Below are 15,083 nucleotides of genomic sequence, written 5' to 3'. Positions count from 1 at the left end.
CATGGCTCTGCTCAGTCCTACATTTTCCCTGAAATCACTCTTGATCACACTTTAGGCAATATAGATTTCTCCTCTTTCAGACTTTCCAGTAGGGTCCAGCAGTCTCTTCCAGTAGGGTAAGTTTGATGTTATATACTCTAAGTCTTTACATATAATTCCCATTTTGCAAATAAGAAACTAGTTTCAAAGTGCTAAACAAATTGCTCAAGGGTAGATAGCTGGTAAATGGAGAAATGCATGTTAATTTCCATAACTGTCTGTCTATGAAATTTTACGGGATGTTCACAACACCACACTGCTTCCTTAAGGATCATAACCTATCCCTGGTATATACCAAGGTAACAGTAAAATGGTATCTTCTGCCAATACCTAAGTAAGAGGAAGCAAAGAGAAGCTTTTTTTAGGATATTTTTAAAAATTCAATTAGAATACTATGGAGTGGGATTAGTAATGCTGAACAGACATATTTTGACATGGGAATGTGCTCCACACTGTCTTGGTGTCAGGGAAAGCAGATGTACTAAGTGCAACCTCACTAGATCTTGGCGGAATGCCTGCTCAATACCACTCTATCTAGGCTACTGAATAATGCATGGAAATATATGCACACACACAAATACACACATCCTACACACCTCAAACTTCCAAGTCAGATACATGAAACTGGCCACCAAATGAAGAACATTTAAAATTATTGTATAATGGTTTACTATTATATATATATATATGTGTATATATATATATGTATGTATATATATATGTATATATATATAATATTATAGATCTAGATTCTAGATCTATTCTAGATATCTATATCTATACATATGTATATCTATATATATGTGTGTATATATATATGTGTGTGTGTGTGTGTGTGTGTGTGTGTGTATATATAGTTTGTTTTTTTTTTTAGAGAGAGAGCTTGAACAGGGGAGAGGGGCAGAGTGGGAGAGAGAGGGAGAGAGAGAAAAAAATCTCAAGCAGACTCCATGCTCAGTGCGGAGCCCAATGCAAGGCTCAATTCCATGACCCTCTGGATCGTGAGCTGAGCTCAAATCAAGATTTGTAGGCTCAACAGACTGAGCCACCCAGGTGCCCCTCCAAAAAATATTTTAATTTACAATTTAAATACATCAAGCATATTGAAGAAAAATCCCTCAAGTTCAATGTTTATACTCTTAAAATAAACCACCACAATATTTTATAAGTAAATCACACTTCTTTCTTAATACTTTCAAAAAGTTTTGTGAGAAAATGCAATGGTATGATTTAAGGAAGTATTTATTATGTGCTAGGAAATATTGACCAAGAAAAAGAAATTCAGTGTAAAGTGTGGGTAAAGGCATTAACTCTGGAACTAAACTCACTGAATTCAAATCCTGAATCTATCATTTAATATCTGTGTGTGTGACTAATTATTTAAACTTGCTATGCCTCAGTTTATTCATCTTCAACGTGAGCATGATTATAGTACCTGTTTTATAGAACTGTTTTAGATTTAAATGAATAGAATTTATAAAATTATTCAGTAAACATTAGCCATTATTATCTGACATGCCCCAAACTCATATTAAGAAGTAATACTTGGCATATAGGTTACCATTTTATTTTTCTAAGTCCCTCATGGAAAATATATAATTCTTTCATAGTTCATGGTAGTATGCCCTGGAAAATATCTATTCATATCAGAATAAAGCTATGATTTATTCCTTAATAAACTGCTATAAACTGGATACCTAATCAAACCAGCCACATATAAGAAATCCCAATTCTATTAATTACTATCTCCATTAAGTGTGAGAATGTAGGGAAACCTATATATAATCTCTCAAGCAATAATTTGTATTGAGGAATGAACACAGGATACAGATATAATGGAACTGAATTTTCTTTAGTCTACCTTTACCAAATCAACTTCACATCTCAGAGCCACAAGCAGGTAATTTCAGAAAGATTTTAATAATCTCTAATTTATCACAACTCTAATGCCCTTTTCTACTTTAAGGAATCCACCCCCTTTTTTTCTTACTTTTAAAGCACCTGAGTATTATAGTTTCTGTTCCCTACAAAATCAGCTTCAATTTAGCTCCTGGTCCTGGATGAATAATAAAAGCAATGGCTCTCTCTCTCTCTCTCTCTCTAGTATGTAAATGTACCATTTACATACTTTCAGAAATGATGCCTCTGTAATTATCACCATGAATATATATTCACATATTGCTTTAAGGATATATTTAAAACTGTGCAGAAGTGACTTCTTTTACTATTATTGCTATAGAGTTCACTTTTCTGCACTAACCATACTCAATTTTCTTCCTATTTTCATAATGGAAAATGACTTTCTTATCCATTTTTGAAGTCTCTTAAATTGTCTGTCATTCTCAAAACAAAAGGCAAACGTGATCCAATTTGCATTAATCCTTCATGCTGAGTGTTGTTCAACAGTCATATTCATTTTTAATGGCATTGTTCTGAGAATTCACTTTCATTCATTTATTCAACGAATATTGAGAACCTAATATGTCCCAGGCACTGTTCTAGGTGCTGGAGATACAACAGTGCAAAATTCAGGCACACCTCCTTGCCCCTGTGGAGCTTTTATTCTAACTAATAAGCCTTTCAAATTTAAATGGTAGTCTGATTATACTATTATTACTATAAATTAACCTATTCATTTCCTTTGCTAAGGCATTACCCATTATTAAGGCCTTATTACATGCCAACACAGAGATAAATCAGACATAGTCAAGGACCTCAAGAAACTTACAACCTAAAAGAAGTAAATAAGTCACATACATAATAAATATATACAGATGAAACTGCATAAATTTCTTTTTTTAAGGTTATTTATTTATTTTTAGAGAGAGACACACACACAGAGAGAGAGACAGCGAGCAAACAAGTCAAGGAGGGGCAGAGAGAAGGAGAGACAGAATCCCAAGCAGGCTCCACACCATCAGCAGAGCCCAATGCGGAGTTCAAACCCATGAACCGCAAGATCATGACCTGAGCTGAGACCAAGAGGTGGACACTTAACTGACTAAGCCACCCAGGCGCCCCAAACTGCATGAATTTCTTAAGAGATGTACAGGGTATAGAGAGGAAAAAGCAGGACTTCCAGTTAAAGAAATTGGAAAAAAAAAATTCAGAGACAAAAGGCAATTGATCTTGTTTTTAGAGGATGATGTAATTAGTGGAAAAAAAATAACATAAGCAAGTATGAATGAGGAAACTCTGTGGTATACACGGGGAACATTTTAGTGGAGGAGGGACATAATAAAACACATAAGTATATTAGACAGTGACAAGTGTTCTGGAGGAAGAAAATATCAAGTCACCAAGGCAGAATGAAGTGTTAAAGACAGGGATTGAAATTTATCGACTAACCAAAAAAGGCCTCCACATGAAAAGGCATCATTTTTGAGGAAGGGAATGAAGAAGGTGAGGAAGAGGGCTATTTAGGTATTCGGAGGAAGAACACGTTAGGAAGACATGGAATGCTGGGAGGCCTTGAGAAAAAGCATAGTTGCCATGTTTGAGGAACAAGAAGACTAATTGACAAGAGGTAATGGGCAGGATTAAGTAAAACCGTACTGGTCATAAAATGAACTTGGCTTTTACCCTTAATGATGTGTGATGAAAGAGACTGAACAGAGAAGTGACCTAGCCAACCTATGTTTTAACTGGGTCACTTTGGTTGCTGTGTGGCTAATAGACAAAAGAGGAAAGCCGTAAGTAACAAGATCAGTCAGGAGGCTACTGCAAAAGTCCAAAGATAAGAGCAGCTTGGTCTAGGTAGTGGCAATAGGGGTTTTGCAAAGTGGTCAGATTCTGTATATATTTTGAAGGCAGAGTGAATTCACTACAGTTTTCAAACTCATCACAAAAATTATTGTACTATCCACTCTTACAACTTTGCCTTTTTATAATGTGTTTAAAAGGGGAAATTTCAAGTTTTCAAAGAGAAAAACAAAAGTCGTTGCCAATTTTATAGGCTTTCAAAGTTTCAGATCTTTCAGGGATATTGGAGATAATCTTTTCTAAACACCTAATTTTGGATAAGAGTAGATAACCAGGAACAAAAGGCTTAAACAAGAACACTCAGCTAAGTGGGGACAGGACTTGCACTGGAAACAGGTTATCTGACTCACAGTCCAATTAGTGATACTTAAGTGGTTTATACTCTTCCTTTGAAGTTGTATTCAGTCATTTTGATTTCACAACATTGAGTAAGAGGTATCCCAAACTCAAAACTCTTCAGGGCTTAGGCAGGTAGGAGGAAAATGTGGGGGAAAGGAGGCGCATCCATTGTTTGAATACACTCCTTTTTTTCCCCCGTGAAGCATGCCAACTAAATGAAACCTATCTGCATAGCCCTCCGGTTTGGGATCTTGGAAACGGTCCACTGCTGTGCTCGGCAGAAGGGCAAATAAGGACATCACACTCTACGAGGGGAAACACAAATACAGATAAGGAATGGCCAGTCGAATGTGACTTGTGCAGCTGTGAAGGTATATACAAGCTTCAAACACAGTAGGGTGAAGTGAGTTAGTGAGGGGTGTTGTATAAAGGTGGCAATTGTCAGGAAAGTTAGAGAAGGCTTCACATAAAGGAGATAAAAGTTGAGAAGGGCACTAAAGGGTAAGAGTGGCTTACTAGATAAGCCATTGGATAAGACTGGTGAAGTCAGTCCAAATAAATGTAATTAGCATGTGTAAAATGGCCAAGACACAGGCTTACCTATATATCATTTTTGTAATTCCCCCAAACCTATGCTTGATCACACATCTGTTTAGAATTGAGCTCTGATTCTCTCCAGATAATAAATCAAATGTAACATTCCATTCTCTCTCTCTGTATGTATGTACATATATGTACATATATATACACATACACACAGGCAGTATTCTCAATAAATATATACAGCAAACATATATAGATTGATAGATGTGCATATATATATGTACACCACATCTTTATCCATTCATCTATCACATGTTAAATACACTGGAATTAAAATAATTTTTTAATGTGGCTACTAGAAAATTTAAAAAATATATATAACCGATTCTGTACATGTTTGAGACACTACAAAGTCTGAATCTCATCATGGTTTGCAGTATGCCTACAGACCTATGCTTTCCCTATTATATTAGGAATTAGGTACCAGTAGAAGTAGGTATGGCAGTCCCAAGACAGAGACTGCCTTAATCAGAAAATGTGAACACTCCAAACCCTGGGGGCAGAGGAGAGTTACCAGTCATACCTACAGCAGTGTATCAGAATCCTCTAGAGGGCTTGTAAATGCAGACTGCTGAGCCACAGCACAGGGTTCTAATTCAGTATGTCTAGCTTAAGGCTCAAGAATGTTCCCAGATGATGCTGATGCTGGGGACTACACATTTTATGAACCACTGACTTAGAGCACTCTTCAATACTCCCAGCTAGCACCTTTACACTCTTTCATGTGTAACAACAGCTGCCACCATTAAGGATTCTACTTCAGTTGAAATGGCTGTGATCTATGAGATCCTTGCAAACAAACACTCTTTCATCCATGCTGACAAAGATTATTATTATTATTATAGTAACAACAATCAATAATATTAATTAAGAATTACTGTGTTTTAGGCACAGTAACTTTAAGCACTTTTCATGAATTGCCCCATTTCGTCTGCACAACAGCCCTATGATGTAAATTCTACTATCATTCCCACTTAACAAATGAGAGAATTGGATGTGAAGAAGTTAAATAACTACACCAAAGGTACAGAATCTCAAGTCAGATAGCCTGGATTCAAATTCTGGCTCTATCATTTATGCATGTGACTCTCCACATCTTTACACACACCTTGAGAATATCACATAGGGATCTGTAAAGTGAAGATTTCCTGCTGGCAGCATACTTTTCAGAAGAAATGGTATTTAAAGAAATGGAAGCTGCCAGTCAGTTTTTCTGAGCATACATTCCCTTCTATGCGAGAATTAATGGAAAGGCTACTAAAATCTGAGAGACTGTCTGTTCCTCTCATTTTGTGTAATCAGAGATTGTATAAAGCTGGGAAATTTTATGTGATTTGCTCAAGGTCAACACACTGGTCACCTCACAGAGCCAAGAATATATTAAAGACAACATTAGCCCTCCTTTCTTTCTAGGAATACACTTGGTTAAGTAACTCCTGTAAGATTCCTTTTTTTAAATTATTTTTTTGAGAGAGAGAGAGAGAGATAAAGAGACAGAGTACTAGCAGGAGAGGGGCAGAGAGAGAGGGAGACACAGAATCTGAAGCAGGCTCCAGGCTTTGAGCTGTCAGCACAGAGCCCAACGCAGGGCTTGAACTCATGAACCATGAGATCATGACCTAAGCCAAAGTCTGACACCTAACAGACTGAGCCACCCAGGCACTCTGCTCCCAGAAGACTCTTAACCACTATGTATACTGCTTATAAATATGCCCACAAACAGTTACAGAGCAACTAGCAAGAAAGATAATTTCAAATGGCTCATGTTTTCCTTTACTGACTAGACGAACACATGAGGACAGAAGTCTTAGGATTAAAAAGAAATACAAGACTAATAAGGAAAGAGGTCAAGGTTACAAAAAGTTTAGAAAGCTATCCCTATGATTTTCTGTGAGTGGGCAAACTAGTCAAGGAAATTGTTTCTTGTTCATGCTCTCCATAAATATCATCTGGAGGCATAGTCTTTAAAATTAAAACATAGTCAACAAAACCAAATTTGTAACAAATGTTCATTACTCTCCTTCTAGCTATTAAAATCAAAAGGCATTTTTTCTTTATTAAAAAAATCAAGTGAAGTAACTGCATTCATAAGCTAAAGATCATTATTAATTTTGATAATGAAAAAATATGCCACTGCAAGAGTAACAACATTACATGTACCACAATGTTGCTTCAGATTATGTAAATAATCTTGCTTAAAGAAAATCAGCAGGAGAAAACATACGTTGGTTTTCTTTTCATCCAACTTGTAGGTGTGATTTCACACATACAAACTGATGACATATTCTTAAAGTATAGATGATAGTAGAAGAAAATAATATCCCTATAGTTGGATATAGCGTAACCCTTACTCTCCCATGAGAATGATAATGTGTATGCTTGAGTAAGTGAAGGAGATGAACTGCCTGTCCAGGAAGGCCCCTGTCTGGGGAGAAAAACATCTTTATAATTCTTCACAGCATCCCTTATGTCCTTGATAGTTTTTCCCAACTAACCATGTGGATCATGTTTCTGTTGATAGTTTAGCAATATAGAGCTTCTGTTGGCTTTGGCTGTGTCTACAGACTTGTGGCTGGTGGTATCAAAACATCATATGTTTGGTATTGTATAGAAAACATAACTGGATGACTACATTTTTAAGTTTCCAATTGGATTTCTGAAACTCAGATACAGACCATTCACAGAGCTAGAACAAACAATTCTAAAATTTGTATGGAACCGGAAAAGACCCTGAAATGTTTCTTTATGCTGAACTCATGAAGAATTTAATTTATTCATAAAATCTGAATACACTGTTTGTATTTATAAACAGTAGTTAGGAACATGAAATATTAGATGTCTAGAATCAAAATATCTCAAGAAATGGACTCTGTGTTCATTAAATACTAAGCACAAAAGTCAAACAATTTATTAAATCAAAACATGGCAGATCATTAAGAAAACAATCTTGGAATGAATAAAACCTTTTTATTTTATTTATCTTTTTAACTAGCCATTAGCTTGTCTGATACTTTATTTATTTTTTAATATGAAATTTATTGTCAAATTGTTTTCCATACAACACCCAGTGCTCATCCCAACATGTGCCCTCCTCAATGCCCATCACCCATTTTCCCCTCCCTCCCACCCCCCATCAACCCTCAGTTTATTCTTAGTTTTTAAGAGTCTCTTATGGTTTGGCTCCCTCCCTCTCTAACAATAAAGCCTTTTTAAATAAGAAAGAAAAGCTGAGGGCATAAAAGCATATTTATAAAATAAAGCACAGCCAAAAAAATTCAGAGACAAGCAACAAAATAAGTAAAAAATTTACAACTCATGTAACAAAGAGCTGATATTTTAAAATATAAATAGATTTTCTACAAATGAAAAGACATTTCATAGAAACAGATATAAGCAGACATTTTACCAGAAAAGAAGTGAAGATGGTTCTTAAAATATATGAACAAGTGCTCAACCTAACTCATAATAAGACAAATGAAGTGTTTTTTTTTAGGTAACAAAGAACTACAAGTTTGATAACACATTATGTCGATTACAACATAAGGAAACAAACACTCTCAATGTAAATTTGTATGATGGAGAGCAAATAGATATTTTTCAAAACTAAAAAAAAGCATTTATATATCCTTGACCTGAGAATTATGTTTCTATCCCATCCCATAAGTACACTTGTACATATGCAAAATTACTTATGCAAAAGTACAATATCCATCCCATAAGTACACTTGTACATATGCAAAATCACTTATGTACCAAGATATTCTTTATAGTGTTGTTTGCATTAACAAAATATAAGAAAGAACTGAAATGGCCTTTGATAGAGAGTTAGGTTAAATAAATTGTTCCTCCTAAATATGTACTAATATGGAAAAATCTTGTAGATATAACAGCTTTAAATTTAAAAAGGTGCTTAACAAGTGTTAGGTAGATAGATGATGAAGAGAGAAAATATAAATACAAACACATAGCGTTGTATATGTTGATAAATGAATAGACTGTACCTAGAAGAATACCAAGAAATGTGACCATGTGGCAGATAAGAGAAGAACGGAAAATTGCTTTTGACTATGGCAATGTATCCCAAAGAAACACACCCATGGTTAACGACTCACAGCAAAGAATAAAAATGCACATGTTGCTAGACCTGGGATGTCTTAGTAAGAGGGTGTAAGAAAGGACCTAGAGCATTTGGTCTTGTGTTAGGCAATTTTAGGGAGGGCTCAAAGAAATGTAGATTTACTCTCAACTGGACTAGTCTAAGAAAGTGGGTGTCATTCTATGATTAGGTATGTTAATAAATATTACCAAAAGACATGAACAGAGCAAAGCTAAAGCTGTGTTTAGTGAATTAGCAAGCAGCCACTCATATAAACCAGGATAGAGAAATAGTTGATCATTTTGTAGTTTGGACAACATTATTCTTTTTGTCTGTGTTCAGACATGATTACAGAGTGATCGGTCTTATTTTTGTCTTAATCCACCATGATCACAGTGGACTTGTCTGATTTGCTATTCTTTGAAATTGTGTATATTCAACAGAAGCACACCGTGGCCTGATAGAGGGCCAAGAAAGTTCCTGGCTGTCAGGGACTGTTTTGCTCAACTGTATACACTTTTGTGTCCTTAAGATTTTGTATTATATACTTATCTTACCTATTCAAAATATGTTTTAAAAGAATATCAGGACTGGGGCTTCTGGGGGAGATGGTGGAGTAGAAGGACCTAGGCTCACCTGACCCCATGGAAACAACTAGGTAACACATCAGTGTAAATAACCCAAAGGCTGGCAGAATGAACTCCACAACTAACTAGCTGAATAAATAAAGATGTGGTATATACATACAATAGGATATTATTCACAGATAAAAAAGAATGAAATCTTGCCATTTGTAACAACATGGATGGAACTAGAAAGTAGAATGTTACAAAATCAGTCAGAGAAAGACAAATACCATATGATTTCACTCGTATATGGAATTTAAGAAATAAAACAAATGAACAACGATGGAAAAGAGAGAGAGAGAAACCAAGAAAGCGACTCTTAACTCTAGAAAACAAACTGATGGTTGGGTGGGGGTGGATAGAGGATGGGTGAAATAGGTGATGGGGATTACAAGCACGCTTGTGATGAGCACCAAGTAATATATTGAAGTGTTGAATCACTATATTGTACACCTGAAACTAATATAACATTGTATGTTAACTATACTGGAATTAAAATTTTAAAGCTTAATAAAATTGAAAAAAAAAAAGAATGTCAGGACTGAAGGAGACCTTAGAAGTCACTGAGCCCTAAAACTATCCAATCACCACCACCTTCTCCCACCTTCCCATACCAATGGGGTTTTCTTGTAAAACCCCCCACAAGTGCCAGTACAGCATCTGCTTGCATATCTCCAGTTTGACCATTCTACTAATTTATCAGGCAGCTCACTCCATACTCAAATGGCTGCTCATATATTTTGTGCAGAGGGAAAGAGAAGAATGCATTTGGTTATATCTTAATTGTTTTCACCCCAGCATGTTTGACCTCTTCTGATGCATCTTCTCCTACAGCAACTAGTAGAGCAGAATAATTACCTTTCTAATTTTATGTAAAATATTCCTATTAATACTCTCCAAACTGCAATTGTCTTTTTGTGTGCCAGTGTTCCAACACAGTTTTGTATCTTTTGTTACCATTACATTTGCAGAGATTCTTATCTGTTGCCGCTGACAAACCCATTTGTTTTTGTACTCAATTACATGTAATTAGTCTTTTCTTCACGAACAAAAGAACAGGTGTCTTTATCAATTCAATGCAAGATACCATGGTAAGGTTGGTTGGACCTAATGATGTCTAGTGAACCAAACAGCACAATTCTGACAGATGCTCATAGTAACACGATTTTTTTTCAAACAATCAAATGCTTTTACTCCTGCCCACACCAAGTAGAGAAAGAAAAGTCATTTTCACATCTTAGAAGCTTATAATTTTCTATTTTTTAAAAAATGAGTAGAATTTTAATCCTTCTGATATTTCTACCCTTCATCCCTACTAAGAAAAAGTATAAATAAAAATTATTTGCTTTTATTGGAAATTGTTCAATGAAAATATGTATGTATGGGGAGAGGAATCAAAATAAAGTCCATTAATTGAAAAACTGGTGAAATCTGAATAACGTCTATAGCTCAGTTAATAGTATTGTACCAGTTTTAATTTCTTGATTGTGATAATTTTACTGTTGTCATATAAAACGATACCCTTAGGAGAAACTAGGTGAGAAGTACATAGGAATATCCTGCATTACTTTGTAATTTTTCTGAACTCTAAAATTATTTCAGAAGAAAAGTTTAAAAAAAAATATTTGGGTGAGTGAAGTATTTAGCCAATGACTCAGAGAAATTTTGCACATATGCACAAGAAGACATCCATTCATTCATTCCATTTTTTTTCGTTGAGTACTTACTATGCATCAGAGATCATTCTAAAGATAACTCAAAGAGCAAAACAAAATCTCTTCCCTCTTGAAACCTACATTCTCCTGGGAGAAAGATCAAAAACAAACAAACAAACAGCAACTGTGTATGTGTATAGTTTTATATCATGTGGTTATAAAAGCAATGAATACAAAAAAGGGGGGATATCAGAATAGAGAGAGCCAAGGTGAGATGTGTCATTTTATAAAGGATAGTTAGGGAGGGTGTTTTCAATATCTATAAGAAATAGAAATGATAATTATCCACCAAAAAGAGAATGGATAAATATATTTGGGTATATTCATGCAAAGAGATACTTTACAAAAATGAACATGAATAATAGAAAGCAAATATATCACCATCTATGCAGCTCACAACCATAATATAAGGGAGAAAAAGTACATAGAAATTATACAGCAATGCTCTCACTCATACAAAGTTCAAAACATGCAAAACAATATTATGAATGATTTAAGTATACACATATGAAATAAATGTATTTTTAAAACTGCATGGAAATAAAAAATGCTAAATTCAGGATAGTAGTTACGTCTGATACTGAAGGAAAGCAGAACTCCATTGGGAGAACATACAGTGGGTTCAAATGCATTTATACTGTTACCTGAATTTTAAGTCAGAGGTTGGGCATCCAGGTAGATTCATCCTAGTCTTGTTATTTTGTATACCTGAACTACTTTTAATACCAATATATCAAAAGGTGAGTGTAGTTGTTTATCTTAAGAAAAAAATATTTTAAATTTATTAATTCAGTTTCTAATAGTATTTGACAAAATGTATCACCCTCAACATGTGTTATGCACAATGCCACTATGCATATATACACACATAGGCATATATATTTGTACATATATATGTATGCATACAAATGTATGTTTATAAATATATAGGTATGGATTTACACTAGACCCTGACCCAGCATCTGCAGAGAGAGCACTGTTTAATTCTTTGTCTATGAAATGGAGAAGGAAGGATTTTTGTCAGTTGAACTCACATTTTTTGCCCTTGCCCTTCAGCCACAACCTCATGATAAAAGTCATACATCTTCAGGATGCCTGTCTGGGTTACAGCTGCATCCTGTGGAATGAAGTGTGGCTATTTGGCTTACTTGGGGATTAAATCTATTCTCCTCAATTTATAATTTTTCAATTTTTTTAAAAAGTTGAATGGACAATGCTGACAGAAGATATTATTATCTCGAGCTGCTTCATTTTATAGAAAAATAAACTGAGGTCCAGGGATACCTCAGAGATAGCAGAGGTGATACAGTGAAGCAATCTCCCTGATTCATTTCACCCATACTAACAGCTTACTAAATCTACATGAAGTACAGATACAATAGATGAAAATCTTACATGGAGAGAAAGGCATCCCCATTCCTCGGTACTCAGTTGAAAATGTGAATCATTTAAAGAGTGCATTCCTACAGCCACAAACCAACAATGCAAACCACAATAGGCTAATCAACCACTTTGCAGAAAACTGGGGATGCAACTTTTTATAAGATATTTTCTGTATTGTAATTCATATTTTGCAACGTGTAATATTAAATGAACAAAGAATGATTTAGAAAGGGGGACAAGAACATTTTCACACTTCAGGAGTTGCAGATCTTCCCCCAAATCTTTAATTTTAATTTAAAAGTTATTTCTCCATAGAATATAAGGCTTCTTAGATTATCTTAGGCAATTTGGTAGATTGCCACCCTGACCACAAAATTATATCCATCAGAAGACAACTCAATGGGACATATATTTGATGAGTATTTACTATGTGCTTGGCACTAACGATCTAGCAGTGAATCCAAACAAACTTTAGGAAACTATATGGCACCCTGCATAATTTTAAGATAACATGAATTTCCCCCTGGGTATCTGTGTATGATTCTGCAGAAACTAAAAGATATGATGAGAGTGATCACTCTTGGCTCTGAGGCTTATATTCCATTTTTTTTTCTGAAATGCAAATATACTACTATGTCATACCTTGATGATTTTGTTTAGTTATTAAACTTGTCAACTCTATACTTAAATTAGTTAAAAACTAATTCCAGGGATATTATTAAAAAACTTTGAATACGTGGCACTTTATTTTAAAAACTTATAAACAAACTTTCAGGTCTACTAGTCTTTATTATCCTGTTATTACCAATACATCATCATACTATTTTAATATATTTTTCTTTTACAATTAATAATTTGAGGTGCCTGGATGGCTTAGTCGGTTAAGCATCCAGCTCTTGATTTTGGCTCAGGTCATGATCTCATGGTTTGTGAGATGGAGCCTTGGGTCAGGCTCTGCACTGACAGCACAGAACCTGCTTGGGATTCTCTCTCTCCCTCTCTCTGCCCCTCCTTTCTCATGTTCTCTCTCTCTCAAGATAAATAAATAAATACTTGAAAAAATTAAAAGCAATAATTTTGTCAATTAAAATGAAATCACATGTAATATACAGATGTATATACTCAATGTTTACCTTAAGAAGTAATTTTGGCCTGCCAGAAATGATGTTTGGAAAATTATTATAACATGCTCGCTATTTGGTTCTAGGATTAAAACACCATCTTGTGCTGGAAATTCTGCCTTGTTCCTATAAATATTTATCACCATATTGACTATAAACACTGGAATGGGACAATCTTCTTATCCACTGACTATCTGGAACTCTTTCAAGTCTCTACCTTCTCATTTAGTGTGTGACCTCTCTCAACTGTGTCTTTACTCTAGGGAGTCACAGCAAAAAGGATAGAAGACAGACACCAGCTTACTAGCAGTTAAACAGTTCAAAAGGCAGCCTGGCCACACCCTAAGACTTAGATACACCAGACCACACATTTGATCATCGTTAACTGGACTGGGAGAAGTTAATGCTCCTTACTGTAGTCGCTGTTTTCGTCCTTGGTCCCGTCAATGGTACCATCTGGGTGCATCTGCAGGAAATATCCCTGCTGGCTGAATAACCTTGTCACAATTCCTTTCAGCTGGGGTTCTGCAAAACAAAATAGAATGGTTATTCAAGTCCTTATTTTGTTTATAAAAATACACACTTGCAAATTGTCCAAAAATTCTCTAAAGTCACCAATGACAATGGCTTAAATATTGAAATAAGTATATGGAAAAGGGGCATCTCAGTAACATGAGGACTCTTCTTTTTCCTTCTAGAGGCAGAGCCATAATACTATGCATCAGGAAACCAAATATAAATAGATAAAAACTAATTATGACTCGGAAAATAAAGAGGCGTGCTAAAAAGTGAATTATTTTTCTTCCTCGTGCATCTAATGTCTGACTGCAAGATGCCACCAACTGTATGGTCTCATTCTAGAATCAGTATTTACAACAAACCGCCACTATAATTCCTAAGCTTCCAGTAGTCAAAATCAGGCCCTGGAAGATTTCTATTTCTGCTGAATATAAACTATCCATTAGAAACTCCTGGGTTTTGAAATTCTGATCAACTTCAGCCAGAAAGAAAGAATGGCTTGGATAAGAACCACAGGAAAAAGCAAAACCCCCACGGCCATGAGATGTCACTGAAAAGTATGTGAAAATAAACTTCACCTTCAATAAATACTTCACCAGACAGAAGCCTCAGCACTACAAAAGTCATTTTTCCAGTACCAAAAGAAGTAATAAATTCATGTATATTTCTCTAAATATTTCACTAGAAGTGAAAGAAGCTGTCCTCACTAGAAGTGACCATTAGAAGTGTTCCTCAGCTTTTATAAACTCCCTACACATTAATACCATCAAACTGAACTTTGTATACCACATTTGGGTTTTTGCATATCAGCTACCATAAATATTTAAAGCTTTCTCATTATGGTGCTGGCTGCCAGCGACAATTCATTTTCTATAGCATC

The 15,083-nt window shown here is 35.1% G+C and overlaps 1 protein-coding gene across 1 annotated transcript in view; it reads right to left on the bottom strand.

Annotated features, from left to right (window-relative positions):
* Positions 1-15,083, bottom strand: part of FGF12 (fibroblast growth factor 12) — a 263,779-nt gene that overhangs the window by 201,658 nt on the left and 47,038 nt on the right. The window contains exon 2 of the mRNA XM_049628403.1: positions 14,099-14,209. Within this exon, the coding sequence (XP_049484360.1) occupies positions 14,099-14,209 (111 nt within the window). The remainder of the gene's footprint in view (positions 1-14,098; positions 14,210-15,083) is intronic.

The sequence above is a fragment of the Panthera uncia genome, chromosome C2, assembly GCF_023721935.1.
Source record: "Panthera uncia isolate 11264 chromosome C2, Puncia_PCG_1.0, whole genome shotgun sequence".
Taxonomy (NCBI): domain Eukaryota; kingdom Metazoa; phylum Chordata; class Mammalia; order Carnivora; family Felidae; genus Panthera; species Panthera uncia.
The sequence above is the reverse complement of the archived record's forward strand: the minus strand, read 5'-3'. Positions and strand labels throughout refer to the sequence as shown.